Below are 20632 nucleotides of genomic sequence, written 5' to 3' on the forward strand. Positions count from 1 at the left end.
CTTTGCAGTGAGGAGGGTAGGAATGGGATGAACTCCCTAAACCGGAAGACCTTTACAATCTAGCTTAATGAAAAGCTCTTTAGCAAAGTCTGGAAACTGATTATCATGACATTTTGAATTTAAGTGGGAAGGTCTTACATTAGGCACTGCATTTAGAGCTTCCACGATAAACATTTCCTAGGTTTTATTTGACTTTTTATTTAAGCTACAGTTTCTCTGCATGCACCCAATTCAAGATTGATGCATTTGAATATAAAAACCCACTGCTGTGCAAGAACTGACACCAATCACAGAAATTGATGATACTGTCTCTGTTGTAGGGGGAATATGGAAAAAGTCTCTGTGCTCTGAGTGACCTGAAAGGGTTCTCTTCCAGGAAATTGAACTTCTTTTTTGTCTAGGTTGGTGACGGTTGAGTTAAAAAGAGCTAAAAAGGAAGGATAAGGTTCTGAGTGAAAAGGACAACAAGGTAGGTAGTTTGCACCCAAAGAGGTCTGAGAATGCAGCTGTACAAAAGGAGACAGTGAAAGGAGACTATAAGAACACTGGCATTAGGAGAAAAGTGAAGGGACAGAAAAAATATAAAGACTGTTTTCTTTCACCTTGCTTTTAATGGTCAAGAGCCTCCAACACGAAATTGTTTCCTTTATCTTTTCCTCACAAGAACCTGTGTATAATTTTACAGAGAACTAAAAAGAAAAAATATTTCCCTAGTCATCATAATTCCTAGAAGATAATATGTGAAAATAGGAGGAAATTATTTTCCCCTATATTCATTCCAATGCTCAGGAAGAAAGGAGCTCTTTTTTCTCTCCCCTTCTCTCAGGCATCTCTTTCTTAGCCAAAATATTTCTACACAGTCTGTCTCCCCAGGCATGCCATCACTTCAGTTGCAAAACACAAACTGGCAAACACCGGCACAAGTGACAGATGAGGCACCTCGTTCCTTGTAACTGTTTTGGGGCAACAGCTGCAAACCCCTTTGAAATGGCATGTTTCCATGGACACGTGGAAGATGCTTGAACCCTATGTCACAGGACTTGCTAAACCTACATTATTTTGCTCTCTGTCTAACACTTTTGTTCTGCAAGCTGGAAGTAAGTTGCAAATGGTTTTTGATTCAGCAGAAGCTGATTTTTGCCACATAGTCGGAAAGTGTAACCTTCTGTAATCCTAATCCATATTACACGAAGGACAAATTAAAAAATAACAATAAATGGCAATTTCCTGCTTATAAGTGCCTTTTATTGCAGCAACATTCCAAAACATTTTACAAAATAAAATTAATTAAATCCTTTTGACTCACTGCCATGAGTCACCACCTCACAGGGGGCAAGATATTGCCCAGACAGCTCACAGCCAATTGGAGACACCAGCAGAAGGACTAACTCCAAGCCCAAGAATCCTGTGAGCTACGTGAGACGAGGCACTGTTCATAGCGGAGATGCTTTCAGAGCTGGCAGACTGACTAGACCCCTCTTCTTGCCCTAGTTCCTGATTTTGAGCCCTGACACTCCAGTCTTTGGTTGCCTTTCTTACCATGCTTTGCTACTTCCCTGTAGGAAAAAGGCCATGGCCTTATTCTTCTTTCTTGGACTACATCCTCTATGATCTCTTCTGTTCTTGATCTTTGTTCACTTTCACCCTGATCTCTGCAAATTAATCCCAGAGCTGGCTGCCCACTTCCTGACCACAACAGCTATTCAGCACAGCAAACAAGACACAGAAATTAACAGGACAGACAACTGACCTGTGGCAGCAACTCCACGTGAAAATTAGAACCAAGAATACAGAGTCTCTGAGCTCACACTCAGCCCATCAGCCTCAAACAACAATTGCCTTTAACCTACTTCCCCTTCCTCCCTCACAGCCTCAGAGCAGTGCTCAGCTGCCAGAGCTGCATCCAGGAAGGATACATTATTCTGTCAGTCACAGCAAAATAAAATGGACAGAGCTGGGATTTTCATTTTTCAACTACAAAGCTGAGGCAGGAGAGAGAATTCAACTTTAAATTGAGAGAAATAAAGTATGTAACCCAGAAAAATGACACCAGTATTGACTACTTACTCGTAAAAAGTATTTGCTACCCCAAATAGTCTGCCATTTCATGTTTCTAAAGTTTTAAAATTAAAATATTTGCTAACTGTTGATTATTTAAAAGCTAGAAAAACAGCCTGGTATGTGTATTTAAAGAAAAATAAACCTCAAAATTTTATGAAATTAAACCAGCTTCAATGCACTAATTAAATGACCTGTAGCTGAAACATTGTTCTGATGTTTATCTTAGCCTCCGCATGGGTAGTTTTCCCTTGCTGTTAATCCCATTAGCAGTAAAACGGACTAAGGCTCTGAATTTCTTTGTTCAATTTTTTTACACGTTTAATTGCAGAGTTTCTTTATATTGGTGACATTTTGCATTTGACTAGTTTCTTAAATAGTGCAACCTATTCGGCAAAAAAACTTTATCTTCTTTACAATCTAAATCTGCTTCCAGACAGATCAGGCAGTGCAAGGCATAAGTAAACACGCATACATTTGCACTTTGTTATGCTCATGAAATAACAGAATCAATTATAAATAGTTTTTTTCTTTTGTTTTTCAAGGATGTCTCATTTGTATTTATGAAACCTTTTAGTACATATTAAATAAGGAAAAACTAATGACAAATGACAAAGCTAAAATAATAATATTCCTTTTATATTTGTTTATATCAGATAGTGTGGAAAAGGAAATGGACTAAACAGTAGGGAAAAATAATATTCAAAGCAAGTATTAGAATCTGCTGCAAAAATCGAACACTTGCACTAATCTCTACTGTACAGTTAATCATAAAATCACCAAACTGTTAATCTTATGTTATGGTTTCTGTTTAAAGTTCCAGGCCTTGCAAAGGCAAAAAGGCAATAAAATTAACCAGCCTTCCTCAAGGGTCTTGTCATTACATTCTTCTTGATCCTCTTGTCTTCAGCACTGTCACATTTCTTTAAACTAGTCCAACACGGCTACTTTCAGTGTTCCAAGTCACAGCCATTCTTCTGTCTGAGAGGGACTGTCAACACGTAGCCTAATAAACCAGAGTAGAGGCTGCTGAATGATAGGAGGCAGTCCCTCTGCCTGGGGCTAAATATGCTGCCTTCACAACAGTCACGGGGCCAACTGGCTGATGCAGCAATGACTGGGTTTCCCACACAGCAGTAGAGTGCTACTGTTAATGTATTGAGGTCCCTTTCCTAACTGCCTTTTTAATTTACTTAGATGAGAGTTCCTCTTTTTAAAATCACAGACAACGCATTTTTTAAATAAATATTTTTTCTTCAGGATTTTTTTTAATGTGTCACAGATTTGTTAAACTAAGTTACCAATCTCTTCTCTTCTTCTAAACTTTGAGAGAAAAAATACCAGCCTAGAGAAAATATTCTTCCAGCAATTATATAGGGTACTTGGAATCTTGGCTTTTAGCCATTTGTGTTGGTGACTTCAGAACTGGCTGTGGGTCTACCATATAATAAATTCCAAGCTGGATGACTCAGCAACATTTTATTCCAGACTACCATATAGTTCTAAATCGCTTTTCAATCTACATAGTGTATCTTTTAGTCACTTGTGGGTCGGGGATAAAACACATAACCAGTTGGCTGACCATGTAATACTCTAGTTTTCCTTTACACGGCACGTACATACGCCCTTTTTTCCTCTAAGCTAAGCCATTAACAACACTTTATTTCTTACTCCCTTATCCATCCCTTAGCATCCTATCCTCTTTTCCTCACCTCCCACCCTGGGTCTAGTTCTGAGTGAAGTTTACAGTTACGGCTTTTTTCCCAAAGGCACACTAAGTTCTAACAGCTGGAATAGCAGCTTATGTTTTAGATGTCACTCAGGGTGTGTGAAGCTTTTCCTTAGCACTAACAACGAGCAGACATGTTGTTACACACTGTTGTGTACATATTAGACAAAAACATTTCTGGTCTCTATTCTGGAGCCAGCTTTCCTTTCCATCAGTAGTCAGCCTAGGCCAGAATCTAGGGAAACTGCCACCAGTCAGGCAGACTCAACTGGGGAAATTAGATTGAAAAAAACTATTTGTCCACCTGCATGCTGTTGGCACAATATAAACAACTTGTCTGAATACAATATGACCAAATCATCTCCACAGGAAGCTGCAGTATAGAATACAAATGCCTTTGAAAGGGTGAAAGTTCCTCAAAGAAGTGATTCGGAGTCAAATTCTGATTTTCTCAACAGGTTATTACTACTACTGATTTCATAAGGAGCATGAAAAAAGAATATGAAAAAATCTGACAAAGTGAGCTCTGAGTGTCCCAAAGCTATAAGCCAATTAAATATGGTTACTTTTTCCCAATGCAGTAATAATTATCTTTCAGATGATGAGAAACAAGAAGTCCTGATCCTGTGGTGGCAGTTTGCATTTGAGTTCTGCGATAAAGGATCTGTATCACTACACCAGTTCCAATACACAAGAGAATCTGAAATGAAACTCTTGTAACAAGAAGCATATTGTGGTCATCCTGTCTATCAACAAGCCCTTTAATCTTACAAATTTATTAAAATGCCACAGAGAGATGAGACGAAACCAGATCTTGTGCTAAGAGTTAAGACTCACGGCAGGCTCTTTCATCTGTTCCATCAGTGCAGTCCTCTACTCGATCGCACCAGTATGTGCTGGGGATACACTGTCCGTTTGAGCACGTGAACTGCTCACTTGAGCACGTCCTTCCCGCTGCAAGAAAGAGGCACTCCATCAGTCTTTTCCATCAACCAAGACTTTTTATAAAGATAAATATTTTCCTTCTTCCTATTTAACTACTTTGTCTTTCTCATAATTATCAGCACTTTCATGTACTGGTATTTCAGGGAGACTGAAGAACACTTGACAAGTATATGGCAGATAGGATAGCTCTGTGAGACCTTCTGTAGTCTGCAAGTTCACTGCTTTTCTCACTTGAAGGGATTGACCTCTAGCTTAAAAATTTCCTCCCTACAATTGTTTTGACTAAAACATTAAATTAGCAATTCTCATTGATTTAAAGTTTTCTCAATTATTTTATTTACTAGGTCAAAATCTGTCCATAATTAAGCAATTTGGTCAATCAGAATGTCACAACATAAACACAGAAGAGTTGGAGGTAAGGCACTTTCTAATACAGCCAGGGCCTCAACAGTCAGAAACAGTTTACATTCATAACTAAGAGAGGATCAAGAGTGATTACGACAGTATTATCATGATATGTGTCAGAGAAAAGAAATCAGTAAAACCGTTCAATTCCACCTTGATTCCACTACAGTTAAATTAAACTTTCAGTTCTTTTTAGGCAAACTAATTTAATCTGTGAAGGGAAAACTTACTGAAAACTTTTCCTTCCTTCTGCCACCTGAATATTTCCTTCAAACTCATACTATATCTCAACATCATCCCAGTCTATTCACTGGCATCGGGGCATCTGCTGCTCTACAGGGGCTTCCTATGCCTTCTTCTGCCAGCAGTGTTCTCAAAGTAAAATCAGCTACTGGGATACTAGGGTCATGAGGTAAGACAAGAGCAAGGCAGTAAAGTAAAACAAGTTGTTTTAATTCTGCACATATAACTTCCAGAGCTGTCAGTTAGTTTCCTCAGGAAAAAAGTTCGAACATTTCAAGGAGGAAACCTCTAGGTTTCCTAAACACAGAGATAAAAAGTCCCTTTGGAAAACAAGGACAAATACAAGGAGATTACTCAAAAATGGCCGCAGCACAGTGCCACTGTGTAGTTACTAACACTCATGATTAACTAGTACATGGAGAACAATCTTACAGTGACCTAGTTCAAAAGTCAAACTCAGAGTTGTTGCTCATTTTGCATTTTGTATCTACAGATTCCTTAGTTAAAACATAACCAGCAGTTGTGCTGACACCTTCTCAGAGGAACAGAGGAGCAAAAGGCAGTTAACTTTCATTCAAATTTTTCCATCTTCAGTGGGAACAAGTATCAAGACGTAAAAGAACAAACCAAGTCTGTGAGCAAAATCCTTCCAGACTTAAAACTTTGAACCTCCCCAGGGGTTGGTGAGTTGTTCCAGAGCTGTTCAGTTTAAAGAAGTTATAAAAAAATTATACGTAGAATCAAAATTAAAATAAATTAATCTTATCCTCACTGTTTAAAGTAACTTCTAATACTAGAAGTAGCAGTTCTTCAGAACACTGTCTTATGCAATAATGCAGACAATATAATTTGGTGCAATAATCATTCTCAGTTTTTTTTATATACAGTTCTCAGATGTCAGTGTGAATTTTGTTAGGCAATGGATAGAGCAGACATCATAGTATTATGTCTATTTCACTGTTTTTAAAACTACTAAATTTTGTATCAAGTGTAAATCTAATATACACTGTATATTTTTCTTTTTTTAATTAACTGAAACATCAGTAATTTTCAGATTTCAGCACCTGGAGGTGTCTTTTTGAACATGTTTTCCGTGTTTTATTTACTTCAGACTTCAGTTTATTTAATTTCTAAAAAGACTTTAGAGAGACTCTTCTGTACTTACAGCAGGCTTGTTTGTATATGTTCTCAATACGGTGCTCTGTAAATCACCTTATTTCACAAAGCTAGTATAACATTAAACTTAAAATACTTACGACATTGTTGATGCTCATCTGAGCCATCTTCACAATCTTCCTCATCATCACAAACCCATGACTGTGGAATACATTCACCGTCAGTCTGACACTGAAACTGATTTCCCTCACAGGTAGGTTGGGCTAGTGCAAGCAAAGAAAAAACATGGCATTTCACAGACACCTGGGAAAGCACTTTCAGAGAAAATAATTACATAAGAGAAAAGAAGGCTTAAGATTCAAGTGTTGATGAACTTTAACTTCCACAAAACACATGAAGCATTTAACAGATCAAAGAAAACAGACAGACCCAAGAGGGGAAAGGGGACCAGCAAAAGGGTGCTCAAAGGCAAAAGTCAGCTTAGTGAACTCCTGCACAGGAATCTTCAGCTGTATATCCTCTCCTGGAGACCAAGGCTCCTCTGGAATGCAGGAGTTCAGTTTCAGCTTCTGAACTGCCCTCTAGCAGAGCCCCTTTTTTCCACTTATCCGTGGAGCCACAGTAGCCTCCCTAATCTCACAGCAGTCTGCTCAGCTGCTCTCACTCTACCTCAGGTGCTCTACCCCTGGTAAGAAGAAGGCCTTTCAAGACAAGCTTGTGATTCTTCCCTGTGAATTCATGAGGAAAGAGTGAGGGCCAGGTCAGAACAATCTGAATTATTGTCCCAGCTCCACCCTGTTCTTTTCAAATTGACAAAGAACAGGGAACCCATCAAAGAAAAAGATCAAAATAAATGTTTGAAATTGTGTTACAGCTTACTCTGTCCCTAGTTAATATTCCTGGGAAGAATCATTAGCACAACACAGTCCAGTAGACAGGACCCTGCCCTAACCATCTTTTTTTCTCAGGATCATGCTTTTGCAGTCGTGCAAGGTCAACTAGAAACACTTTGTGCTCATGGGATTTTGCGTAAGGACAACTTCCAATGTTACCAAAGCATCAACAGAGAAAATTTGTAGATTTAGAGCTGCGGAGAACAAAATAACATTAGAGATAAACTAATTAGAGGGATAAAATAGATCACATACTAGACATATACTTCTTACATACTTTTTTAATTCCTGCTTTGAGAACCAAGGAATAATCTTTTAATATGATTTTAACCTCAGAGCAGTTTTAAACAGTTTAAAACTATCTTGCTAGACCAGATGTGCTTTACTACCTATGGCACATTAACATACTGTTTTTAGAAGTACAATTAACTGAAAAAAATTGAAAACTTTAATTTTCATCTTCCTAATTTATCACATGTATTAAAGTGAGAACAACTTCATGTTTATAACTACGATAAACATAGCAAAGGTCCAGATTTTTGCTGGTTTTTTGGTTTGTTTGTTTTTTGTTTTTTGTTTTTTTTCACAAAGTCAAGATGAATTTTACCTGCTCCTTTTTCAAAGCTCGATGAACTGCAACTTTTCAGTTGTAGTTCAGAACTAAGTTGAAATATATCATGTCTAGGTGAAACAGCTAGAAAGAAAAAAAAGCTATAGAACAACACCATTTTGTTTTGCCAGTTTAAAGGCATTCTTCACCCAGAACTGCACTGCTTTTTAAGAGCTAACTAAAATGCTGTGCAACAAATAAGACTGCCAAGCCATGTCAATGGCCTCCAATTATTATATGGGTCAAGCAGCAAAAAAATAATACAGTGTAAAAAGAACTGACATAAATTAGTCTTTCTTACTCCCCATCAGCTGAGGGGTAAAAAGTAGCCTAACCTGTAAGTGGGCTGATAACTGTACCAACCCACAAGACCTCAAAAAACACTGAATCCAAGAAGGTAAAATGCAGGTGAGTTCCTGAAAACAGACTGTGGAAGGAAATTCTTCATCTTCACAGCTTTTCCGTTCAGCTTGAGAGAATCTTTGTGTATGTTACGATCCATTCGAATACAATTGTCCCTGAGCTGCCGGTGCAGCACAGCCAACTCTAGCCAGCTAAGCACAACTCTGCTTTAGGTGCAGAATTTGCTTTCCAGGGCTTGAAAAATCCAAAGATTTGGAGCACAAGTGATGCTGGTATAGCTGTGTACACATGCAATATTCAGGATTACTGCAGTAATAGAATACATGTCTATATCTATTTAGAACATTAGTCACAAAACGAAACTGCATTATTGGACTGTCAGATCTTTAAGAAAAGATTAAGTCATATTAGAAGCTGAGCACTACTTGATTTTCTGACTACCAAAGCAAATAAACTCATGAAATATGACTCAAAGAGGTTCTGCAGTATCTCAAGACAATGAGGAGTTTTCTCCCTCTTCAGTATTCATTCTTGTACCCTAATTGGGATCTTATTAATCATATTACAAAAAAGTTGCTCTGCATTTGTTTCACTTACGGCAGCCAGCTTCATCTGTGTCATCTGAGCAGTCTCTGGCCCCATCACACCTCCAATCTGCAGGGATACAGCGACCATTCCCACAGCGAAACTGTCCCCGCTCACAGCCTGTGGTAAAGCAGAGTAAGGAACAGCTTAGCAGTACAAGCACATAAACACAGACTGTGAAGTTTATTCCTGTTGAACAACTGTAATCTATCTACTGCCTTGTGGCACACGAAGGAGAGAAAATGATATTACAATAATACAAAAAATATTAAAAAGTGCATAGATAAAAAATATCTCTGTACACCCAGTCAAACAAAAAAAGTAAGTAACCATCCCTAAACATTACAGGACATTCCCAACTAAATTGTTCAAAAATTCCAATAATTTTTATGTTTGTATAATATACAAATGGAAAAAAAACCACCATTTTTAAACAGGAAAATTAAACTAAACAACTCTCAGAGGAGCACCTACACCATAAAAACCTATTTAGCAGGAATGAATCAATTTTAAATTCCCAAGCAGTATAGACTTTAAATAAAGGAAGGGCATTACATTATTTCTAAGGGCTAAACATGTTAAACATTAGTGGTCTCTAAAGTCTATGAGGATTTTAAAAAATAATAATAATCCCTTTAGCTGATGTGGAAATCTTGTTTCAGCAATAAATACCTGAAAGTGTAGAAAGATCTCAGTTTTATTTTGGTTTTTATTAATGTCCACATATTTAAAATCTTTTCTCTGAAGTACAAGAAAACATGTCTTCAATCAAGATTTGAATAGCAAATAATTTTAAATAAATTAAGCTTTCAGCCATTTATGGCTGATCAAAAGCTGTCCTGCTGTCATTCCCTCCTTCTTCACATACTAAGCATTAAGACCTGATAAAGAAGCATTCATTCCCAGGTGTAAATGCAGCTGGATCAGGCCTTTATTAGTCAACTATTGAAATCTCCAGTCCCATAGGAAAGAGAAAAGGCACTGTTTATGGCCCTTCATTGCGACTATGGCCTCATAAAAAGGGAGTGAACAGTTTTATAGTTCCCAAAACAATGAGCTATAACATAATTAGGTTCAACAGTGCTCTGTTTCATGTTAATCTGTTGTCAGCACCTCAGAAAAGGGAACACTGAAAAAAACTGAGGTAGTAGCAAAGTCCAACTTTGAAGAAAAAAAGTCCTGTTTCCTGATTTAATTAATAGCCATAAGATAAAACTACATCTTTCAATTATTCTGAGTGATTTGTCCAGAGAAGATAACCTCGGTATATATAAAGCACAACCATCTACTTCATGAATTCATGATGACATAAATAACACACTACCCTAACTTTCATGTAAAACCAGGCGTATCAACACTGTCACATAAACACAGTTAAGTGATGTATTCCTTAGGGATATAGGCAAGCTACTTTATGCAAGGAATGTTCAAATCTGATTGTCTGGTAGTGACATCCTGATTTATAATGTATCCTGCAAATGGTCAAAAATTTCACTTGGATAAATGGTGGTACAGAGTGGTACAGGAGTATGTTCACCCAAATACCTTCTATAGACTAATGCATGATGGTGGTTGGTGGTGCAGGTCTGGGGTTGGTGGTGCAGGTCTCTTATCAACTACCTTTAAAACACAACAACCTCCCTTGCAAAAATGCCCTGAAGGAATGTACAAGTTCACTCTGGAATCCCAGGCCCTCTCCCTGAATTTTGCCCTACAAAGCAATATTTTCATATAAGATTAGCAGTTAAAGCTCTGATAAACACAACACATAAACCACCATTTATCAATTGCAATTACTAAGCAAAGCAAACACTAACTCTGCTTGTATATTTACTATATTATTGTTTTCAAAGCTACTGGAATATTCGTAGTCCCTTACTTAAGAAGAAGTTACAATATAGAATTAAATCTGCATCCACATGATTAGATTTTTTAATTAAGCAAATGCCTATAAGCATTCAATGTGTAATTTGTACATTATTTCTAAATAATAATTAGCTAAAAAAATTTCAAGCACCATCTACAACACTAGCAATTTATTTTGCCTATCTTGTATCAAGTTCCTATAGTTAAACATACCTTTCTAGTGATTAAAATGAGAAGATAACACTGATAAACTTTTTAAAAAGCATTATAAACACAGCAGTCTTTGTACAGTATGAGAAATGATAAGTGAATGTTAACACAAAACCTGAGAATCACACAGTTCTGCTGCACTCTGTAATACTCTGCAGAATCACAGATGAAGTTGCTCCTACATACAGTAAGCACTGTATCAATGTCCACTTATACAATTCTTCAGCAGAACTGTTATAACTCATTTAATTATGGCATCAGGCTTTACTATGTTATCTTCTATGCTTTCTTTTAACTGAAGGTAAAGAGCTCTGAAACACCTATAAAAATATGAAAGACTGATACTTCACTTACCACTGTTATATATTATCTTTAGAACAAAGAAAATGACAGAGCAGAAAATTGTGTAAATTCATTAAAGAGACAATATTTGAAAACAAAGAATATGAAAGAAGTAAAAATATCCAGGGCACTTCTTACAAAGGTTCTAAAAGCTTGTGTTTCAACTGTGATCAAAAACAATCCCAACTTTGATAAAGGAGAAAGTAATCAGGGGAAGAATGCATGATTACAAAATCACTCCTACAAATACCCAGGAGAAATACCCAGAATGAAAGAAAAATAACCGTGTCAGCAATAAGCAGGTTTGGTGTATGCTGTGCAATGTGAGCCTGCAGCACCTGGGTTTCAGCAAGAGTGGGGACTGTCAGAAGACAAGGGATATTGCTTTGTTTATTGACATTATTTGAAACCTCAATTCACCCAAGATTTAGTCATCAGTAATTTTTTTGAAGGTTTTCCTTTTAATAAGAATTTTTGTGGTTTTTTTTTAATGGTAAGACAGCTCAATAATCAGTCAGATATTGACAAAAATTAATACCAATTATCTAATTTATGTAGAAATTCAGATTTACTCTGACAAATGCTGATAAAACCAGACACTTCTTTCAGGCAAACAGAATCCTGTTAGCAAGATTGCTGGAGGAAATAACAACTAAGTTTAAAAACAAGAAGTAAAACAATCAGTCTTCACTGTTATTCTTAAAATTTGGTAATAGAAAAGATTTTGAAAGTTTGAATTTCAGAAATGATTGAATTTTTGGTGTTGCTCTACTATTACCATAATTCAGTTTTAGTCTAACTGTGATTAAAGCACTAGTAAAATACAGGCTAAAATGCATAGCAGACTTTAGGAATCACACCAGAAGATATATATGAAAAAAAATCTCTGGGCATTAACAAAAATAATTTGGAAAGGTAAGATCTGTTTCAACTGTTCGATATTCAGGAAGACACCAAGGCTATTAAAATTACACGATATAATCTTTTATATAAACGAGTCAAATACTGAAAAATGCAAACCAATGATCAGACACATTAGTGGAAAAGTATAGCCCAAAGCCCTATTTCTAAACTTTTTCCTACACTTACTTTCTTTGGGCTTTATGTTAACTTTGTTACTAGACTTCCCATTGTTCTCTGTGTCTGGGATTCTCCTGTGAGAGATTCTGAGTGGATGTTTAAGATTCAGAAGTTGCTCAGGTAAAATAAGAAGTCTTACACTACTGGCTCTGGGAAAGCTGTTTGAACAAAGATTACATCAGGTAGTCATTTTTCACTAGAATAAAGCAACACGATAGCGATTTTGCCAGAGTAAAGATTGAACAAAACACAAACTAAATAAAATTCCTTTTTTCACTTTTAATTTAATAAAAGTAAATGCATCTTTTACCAAAGGAAATAATGCAATACAAGCACTATTCACCTTTTGTTCTACAAGAATTGCTGCCCGCATATGAATGAAGTATCCTACGGCAAAGCACTGCCTAAGACAAACCCCCCTGCCATTGGAGGATGGCAGTCAACCTTTACAACACTAATCAATGTTACTCAGTGTCAGGGGGAACTCCAAGTCATAGGGAACTCCAGCAGAAGAGAGAGGTTAATAGCTTCACACATTTCACAGCGCAGTGCTCTAACCCATAGTCTTCAATAGGAAGGCAGTCCACTGTACCCTCTCAACTTTCACTGGGCTTCATTTGTACCAATGCTTCTGTAGAAATATTTAGTTTGAGAATTAAATCTTAAATTCAATCATCTTGTATCAAACCCAGAATGTTATGTTTGACTTATAGTAGAAACCAATACAGCCTTATTCTCTGCCACTCTGCATTACTTTAGACTCCTTGCAGTTCCTTCCTGAACAGTTCTAGTCCTTTCCATTCTTTTCACACATTTTCTACCTGCCCATTCAACCCTGAAGTCCCTCACACTTTTAACTCCGACTACAAATCTCTTGAATTACATTTGTCATCCACAGATTAAGGGTCATGACTGTTCATTCTGACTACACAGAATAGGCCAAAACCCCTCATTCCTTCTCCCTTCCCTGTACTCACAATACCTTTGAGAACTTCTAACACTTCTTTAACAGTTAAGCCTGAATGAAGGATTTAAAGTAATGAGGAATGTATTAAGCCCAGGGTAGATTGTACCACTCTCAAACCGTCCACTCAAAAATCAAACTTACACTGCTGCAATTACTTTACACTTCAGGAATCAACTGCCTCAACAGTTTTAATTTTTTAATTTAAAAGAGTAATGTTCTTCAAGGCAATATTTTTTCAACTGAACAGTTCCACTTTTAATACATCTTCAGGTTTTCAATACGTAAATGCAAACAAACTGTGCATTACAACCCTCTTCCACATAAAATTCACAAAAAGAAAAGCAAGTGAGAAAAATAAGTGACAAGCTCTCTTTTCTCCCTTTCTGTCTTCCAGCTGAGGGTATTCTCTGTTCCCATTCGGCCCCCAAACAGAGCAGCCCATTCCAGAGGCATCGCAGGTAAAAGAATCCTGGAGAATCACCCTCCATACACTTTGACATCAGATTTTTGCCTCGCTTAATTACACGCCAAACAGCACAAGCGTTTGGAATGCTCAGGGAGGGGAAGCTGAATCTCTGTAAATTCCACCTCTGTTCCCCCACACTAATGGAGAAAGAAGCAAAATCCATAGTTTAGGAAAAACTATAGCTTATTATTATATGACATCCTATGACACTGAAAAGCAGTATTCTGCTAGCAATTATAATAGGCGAATGAACAAATATTATTTAAAATGTAAGGCAAAATAGTCTCATAAAATTATGCTAAATTTCGTATACCTTGAGACAATATTTAACTTTCAGTCTTTCTACACTCTTCAAACTTCATTATATTTAATATACAAAAAACAGACCACATAAACATTTATAGCTAGTACAAAAAGCAGTAGAATATTTATCTGTAGTCTTCAAGACCTTGCAACACTAAATGTCTTTTGTATCTATGTGTCTCTAAACTGGATTATATTAGAGAAGCAATTTTAACTGACAATATCAACAGAAAGGCAGTACAAATGTGTCTGCACCCTCTTCACATGCCTGCAAGATCTTTGTATACAGATCAATAGGCAGACAGGAGACTAGTCAAGGGAAAATCTATAGCAGAATACCTGCAGTGGCAGAGAGAAAGAAATACAATGTTAATTGGGAAGTGTAGGATTTATTTTATTGAATTATTATCCAATTACATATAACGAGATTATTATTAGTAAAAGAGTATCTACAGGCTCAGCAGTTGATCAAGAACTCTTTGTGCCTTGCGCTGTACAACGATGTCACAAAAAGAAGGGCCATACCCAGACAGTTTGCAGCATAAAGACGACAGACTCTTGAACTCACCTGGGAGACCCGGTGCCAAGGGGCCAAATGGCCCTGTTCTTCCTCTCACCAACACACAGCCATGTTCTACTGTCCCTCCCTTAGCACTCAGAAAGGCACAGTACCTGAGAGGTGCGCTCCATTTTGCTGGTGCTATTATTAGATAGCACAAGAAACAAGGCATATTTCAGAGTATTTGGGGGTGGGAGTCAAGGGGCAGTGGCAGAAATGATAAAGGACAGAACTTGAAGCAACAGATCCGGTTCTTCACTGACATCAGCTAGACTTAGTTTTGAGTAAACCACATTCTGTGCTCAGCAGAATGACAGGTATCAGAAGCTGTAATAAACACATTCTACTCTGATAGGCAAGATGCAATACCTACATTTAAAATTTCTACTCACTGATTTATAATAAAAAGCACCTTAAAATTCAAGACCGAAAGTGAAAACGTTGTCTTTCAATATGGACTTAGAAATACCACGTTTCATTGCAGCATCAGCAGATTTATATGGTTTCCCTTTACTTGCCAAGCAGCAAAAAAACCCAGCAAAATCTACATTTTAATCTATGCTTTGTGTCTGCATGTTGCACATACAGACACTTGTCAATTAAAGCCATTGTTAAAACTAAAGCATCAAATCTCATTTTAGTAATGCTCACATGCAAAATCTTTCATAAAAATACTTAAAATTAGAGTACTCTATGTTAAACTATTTGTTTTCAGTTAATACAGTTATAAAAGGGCTATAGATTAATTTCTGCTAATGCCTCAACATAAATCCAAGAATTAAAGAAATTCAGGATTTAAATCTACTGAAACTAAGCAGGAAAGCTTTCCTGCAAAGAAAAAAGAGTCCAAGTCTCCTGTAGACAACAAGTTCAAAGGAATGACACTGTAAATGCCTCCTAGCAACGTTAAAGATATTCATAATCCTCATACTCTCTACCTTACTTCAGCTTTATTAATTGAAAAAGCAACAACTGCAAAAAGCCTGATAAAAATAGAAATGGTTTATGAATTATTTTTTTTAAATCTACTCAATTTTTTTTTCAAATATAAGCCTGAACTATTAATAAAGAGAAAATGCTCCTAATTTTTTGATAAACCACATATGGACCTCCTAGGGGAAAAAAAAAAATCTCTGTTTTAATTTTTTTTTTCTTAAAACTCAGAAAAAATAAGTGTGGTTTCTACATTATCCCTTTAAAGCCAATCCTTCTGGAAAAAGTAAAAGATATTAAATATTTTAAATTATTCATACTGACCCTAAAAGTAAAAAAAAAAAAAAAATTCTTAAATTTAAAAGCATTAGAGTTTATTTATCATCCATGCTTACAAACAGCACATATTCATACTATGTATCTTTTACATCATATAGTACCATAAGAAAGTCAATAAAAATTAAGGTCCTTTATAATCTTCAATTCACACACTTTTTTAAAGCAAAATCTAAACTATTACTATCTCCTTAGTCCTAGAACAAGGCAGGAATGAGAAATAATCCCTTTAAGCAAGGGCTAATTCTAATAGACAGGAGGTGATACTCCTTTCTACTGATAAAGTAAATATTCCTTATATAGAACAGACCAGGTTCCTTCTTCCATTTAACTCACTGTCAAACTCCTTGTACTTCAGTGATAACTGAGGATCAGGCACTAATTTTTGTTGGACACTTTCTTTAATCTCAACGTCATATAAGTATTTTCCAGGATGAGACTAACAAAAACTACTTGTACTCCCTTCTTAGAGAATTTAGTAAAGGTATGTATGGCCAAATTCAAGAGAACCAGTACCTGCAGTAGCTTTCTCAATACAAAAATGTACTTCAGACACATTACATGTAAAGAACATGTTCTGCACTAAATTGGATAACCTCAACCAGTTGTCTTGGCATTAGGTGTCTTAATCCACAGAAATCAGTTGCGATTGTGTTGGCTGCATAAGTGAAGCAAGTCCTGTGGTCTCTAGGGAAGCATACACTGTAGGAGATCTCCTAAATCTCAGAAGCTTCTTTTTCATGAATGGCACAATAAATATGCAAAAATCTGTTCTAATTGACCAAATGACATAAAAAGGAAGAAGAACAAGCAAACACAGCAGAAATAAAGACACCCTCAGTTACTCACAGAAGGAAGCATCCCAAGCATTTTCATAAGAATGAATCTTGCTAATGGCCCCAAGGCTGCTGTAGAATAACAATTGGGCAACAGAAAGAGGGGGGGAATATGACCAAACAAGGAAAATCTTCAAGACTAGGAAGTATTTACAACTACAGTGTGTGGAAATAGGAAAAAAAGTGCTTAAACAACTAAAGAGAATATGTACAGTGCGTATCACTAAGAAAGTCCAAAAGAAGCACATATAACAAACTTCTCAGGAAGCTCTACTCATTTTGAGAGCTGTACTGGTTTTAAGTAAATTTTCCAACCAGTGTGCTGTTTTCTCTCAAAATCAGACCCCATGCTGAGATGAGGACCTGCATTCAATTCAGTCATGCACTCCTGAAATCTGATGAGTCACTGTAGCACTAGGAATTCGCCTCGGTAAGAGCCTTCCAATGCAGTTTATGACAGCGAAATTGTGTAGTTTTTTTGTATTTCTTTTATTTTCCATTGCTAGAATGAAAATTGCTATGCAACATATAACACTTTGGCAAATTATAAGCCTTACTGTAATATTATATCACAAGTTATTCAATGAAAAATGAAACTTGACATGCAAAAAATAAAACACTTTCCATTACAGATAATAAAACACGGTAAGCACATAAAATGAAAGCTATTTCTGTCTCCCCACCAGAGAACACATCCACAACAAAATTCTTTACCATCATATTAGTAGGATTCTAGATTTTTTTAAAAAAAGACAATTTAAGCTGTATCCCAAAGCTTTACAGGGCACTAGTCATTATTTTGCACTTCAAAAATTGTGACTGTAACTTGTTGCAAACTAAACATGTGAGAACATTTTCAAAAAAGCAGAACTGATGTTTCAGTACAATAAGCAAATAAACTGCATGCCACAAGAATCTAGTGTGTCTAGATAGACATTCTAATGCTGCTTACTACTGCCCATGACACTGAGAACTTCATATATTTCTTTGGATGCATTGTCACTTCACATTTCTCCCTTGTACAGCAGTGACTCTGTTTCAGCTCACAGCTAATGGCTGATCACTCTTTATCAAGCTTCCTAAAAAGGAAATTCCATATGCTAAGGCAGGCCTGAGTAAATGAACAATCATGGAATCACAGAATGGTTTGGGTTGGAAGGGACATTAAAGATCATCTAGTTCCAAACACCCTGTCAGGATCACCTGAACTGAAACAACACTCTTGTCCAATATGATAACATAAAATGCAGATTTATCTTAATGGACCTGAAAAAGAACAGCAACAATTAAATAATCCTTTGCCTATTTCATTTCTAAGTGTGGTATATTTTCTTGATAGTTTTCTATTTAAAAATAAAAACCCTTTTACACAAATAGTAATACTAATGAGTGTGTCACATCAAAAAGACAAAATCCTTGCATTCATCAGAGGAGGACAGATACAAGAAATACCATCTCCCACTGAAATATCAGTCTTCCTGTCAACCCCAATAGAAGCATTTTAGTTAGATCTTCCCTAACCATCCAACCTCTCTGTCAGATTAACTCATCCATTTGGATTTTTTTAAGGATGCTTGATTCTGCTGTTACTTCCCTTCATTGGGGGCTGCTAGGCATAATATTTTCAGTAATTCCCTTCATTACGTTAGCTAGCTATGCTAAGCAGCGTTCCAGGCACAGAGGTGAATAGTAGGGAAGAACTGCTCTAGCTTGTGTTGTTCCATAAGCCCTACTCTTGCCACATCCCTGGAAACACAAGAACATCCAAGTACTGCACACTATGTACTGCCCACTATGTCCTTACATCCAGAAGGAAGCACACAAAACAAGAGGAAAGGTTGTCTCCCAAGTATGGCAGTGGTAGCACACAACATATAAATAACATTGCTCAGAGAACTGAAGGCATTTGCCTTCAGGCCTGCAGACTTGAAATTGTAATCCCTTCCTCATAGCAATAGTTTTCCACCAGTCTTTCACAACTCCTGCTAGAAGATTGCAACCACACCTGTTACATTGCTGGCCAGAGAGTCAGTGTCTCCATACAGAATGTTTAATGATGAGATTTTTCGTTTATCAAGGTGATAATTTGGGTCTCTCTCTCCCTCTACTGCCTTATGGCATTTCTTAGGATTTAAATCTCCTATTAGAAGAAGTTAAATAGGCCAACAAGTTGAAAAGTATTGCACTCAATTTCAGCAAGGCTTTAATGTCTGTTCTGTGGCTGTCTTCATACAGAAAAGTAAAAACTGCAATGGTAATACAAACAGCTCAAATATTCTTATGGAAGACACCACAGACTTTGTCACTCATTTCAGACATAAACTGGAGGTTGTTCCTTTCATATGAAATGGTTTAAAAAACTACCAGGCCTTGCAGTAGTAGAAGTTATTTTTAATAAAACAGCTATAAAAGGTCAACAAAAACTGCAGTAGCATTCCATGTGCTTGATTATTGTCCTGTTCATTTACTGCATTGCAGGTTGAGAACAGCCCTACAATCCTTTTCAAAAGGGAACACGTGAGCAGTCCCACTCAAGTCAAGCCACCTGTTTACACCAGATAACTTTACAAAAGGGTTTCTGGCAGCACTAACACTGGCTCACTAAAGCCCGGACCGACCACTCTTGTTACCAGCAGGTAACAAGCCAGCCAAGCACTGCCTTTAAGCTTTTAGCAGCAGCATTAGGCAGTAGTTGCACAGCCAGCAGAGACAATCCACTGACTTATCACAGGAAAACAGAGTGTCTCCTTCTCTTCCTCTTTCCAACATCTCTTCTTGCACTTGCACTCTCCTTCTTACTCTTTCTTTTCCAGACTCCAGAAACTACCCCCCTATACTACCTGCATGCTGCTCAAAATCACTTCGCCAGCAGAAAAGCACCTAATTCCCTAGGCCTGGTTTTAGTTTTCTAAGTGATAGCACCTCAGAGAAGCTCTGATGAGCAGTGGCAGGCTAGCACAAAGCACACACCAAAAACTCTAGGCTGGCAGCAACCTGGGCATGGGACATTGTACAAGAGAGGGAAGGAGAGTGGAGCATCCTACTTCCATCAGCACTGAACTGTTCACTTGGCTTAGCACTTCTCAGAACTGTGCCCTTAGATGGCAAGGTATGACAAGGGCTTGATCAGATCTAAATGGGGTCTCCCACTGCTATTGAATGAAAGGAACTTTATATAGCAAATTTTGCCCCCATTCTATGGGGCAAATCTGAGGAGCATTATTGAAGTATGTCTCTACTCCAGTTCTGCAGGTCTTATACTTCCTCAAAATAAACTAAACCTTCTATGGTATATTTATCTGAGTCGATAAATGCGAACCATGGTTTATAAAGATAAAAACCATTACCTAGATTCTAAATACATCGATGAATGTATCAGTTCCTCAGGTATCTTATGGACTATGCCTTTCTTTTCCAAAGAGATGACACAGAAGACAACGAAACCCCCAATCTTCTTGCTCCACAAAAGAATGACCCTGCAATCCCCATCAAAGGCAGTCCCAGTTGGAATGGACCCCCATTCTCTGACTCAGCTCAGCAGGGTGCAGTATCATGACCTGCTTGTGCAAGAAAATAATTGGGCAGACACACTGCTGCTGTAAACAGTGCCCTTTTGCTGAAGATCTGACTTCTTGATTGTAAAACAAAGGCAACTTATTCATGTTAAAAATATAAAATAGAACAGATCATAGAAGTAGGACCATTTCAGTCAACTCTTATATGTCATTTCATTAAACCAAAACAAAACTTGTAACAGTGATCCTTGATCTCTAATCCACTTTAGCAT

General features: G+C 37.1%; 1 protein-coding gene across 3 annotated transcripts in view; it reads right to left on the reverse strand.

Annotated features, from left to right (window-relative positions):
* Positions 1-20632, reverse strand: part of LRP2 (LDL receptor related protein 2) — a 113874-nt gene that overhangs the window by 87442 nt on the left and 5800 nt on the right. For all 3 annotated transcript variants that reach the window (XM_027911526.1, XM_027911527.1, XM_027911525.1), the window contains exons 2-4: positions 8960-9067; positions 6637-6759; positions 4625-4741 (exon numbers count right to left, since the gene is read on the reverse strand). In XM_027911526.1, the coding sequence (XP_027767327.1) occupies positions 4625-4741; positions 6637-6759; positions 8960-9067 (348 nt within the window). The remainder of the gene's footprint in view (positions 1-4624; positions 4742-6636; positions 6760-8959; positions 9068-20632) is intronic.

This window comes from Empidonax traillii, unplaced genomic scaffold (genome assembly GCF_003031625.1).
Source record: "Empidonax traillii isolate 1590-97213 ecotype Southwest subspecies unplaced genomic scaffold, ASM303162v1 scaffold33:size3420811, whole genome shotgun sequence".
In the NCBI taxonomy this organism is placed as follows: Eukaryota; Metazoa; Chordata; class Aves; order Passeriformes; family Tyrannidae; genus Empidonax; species Empidonax traillii.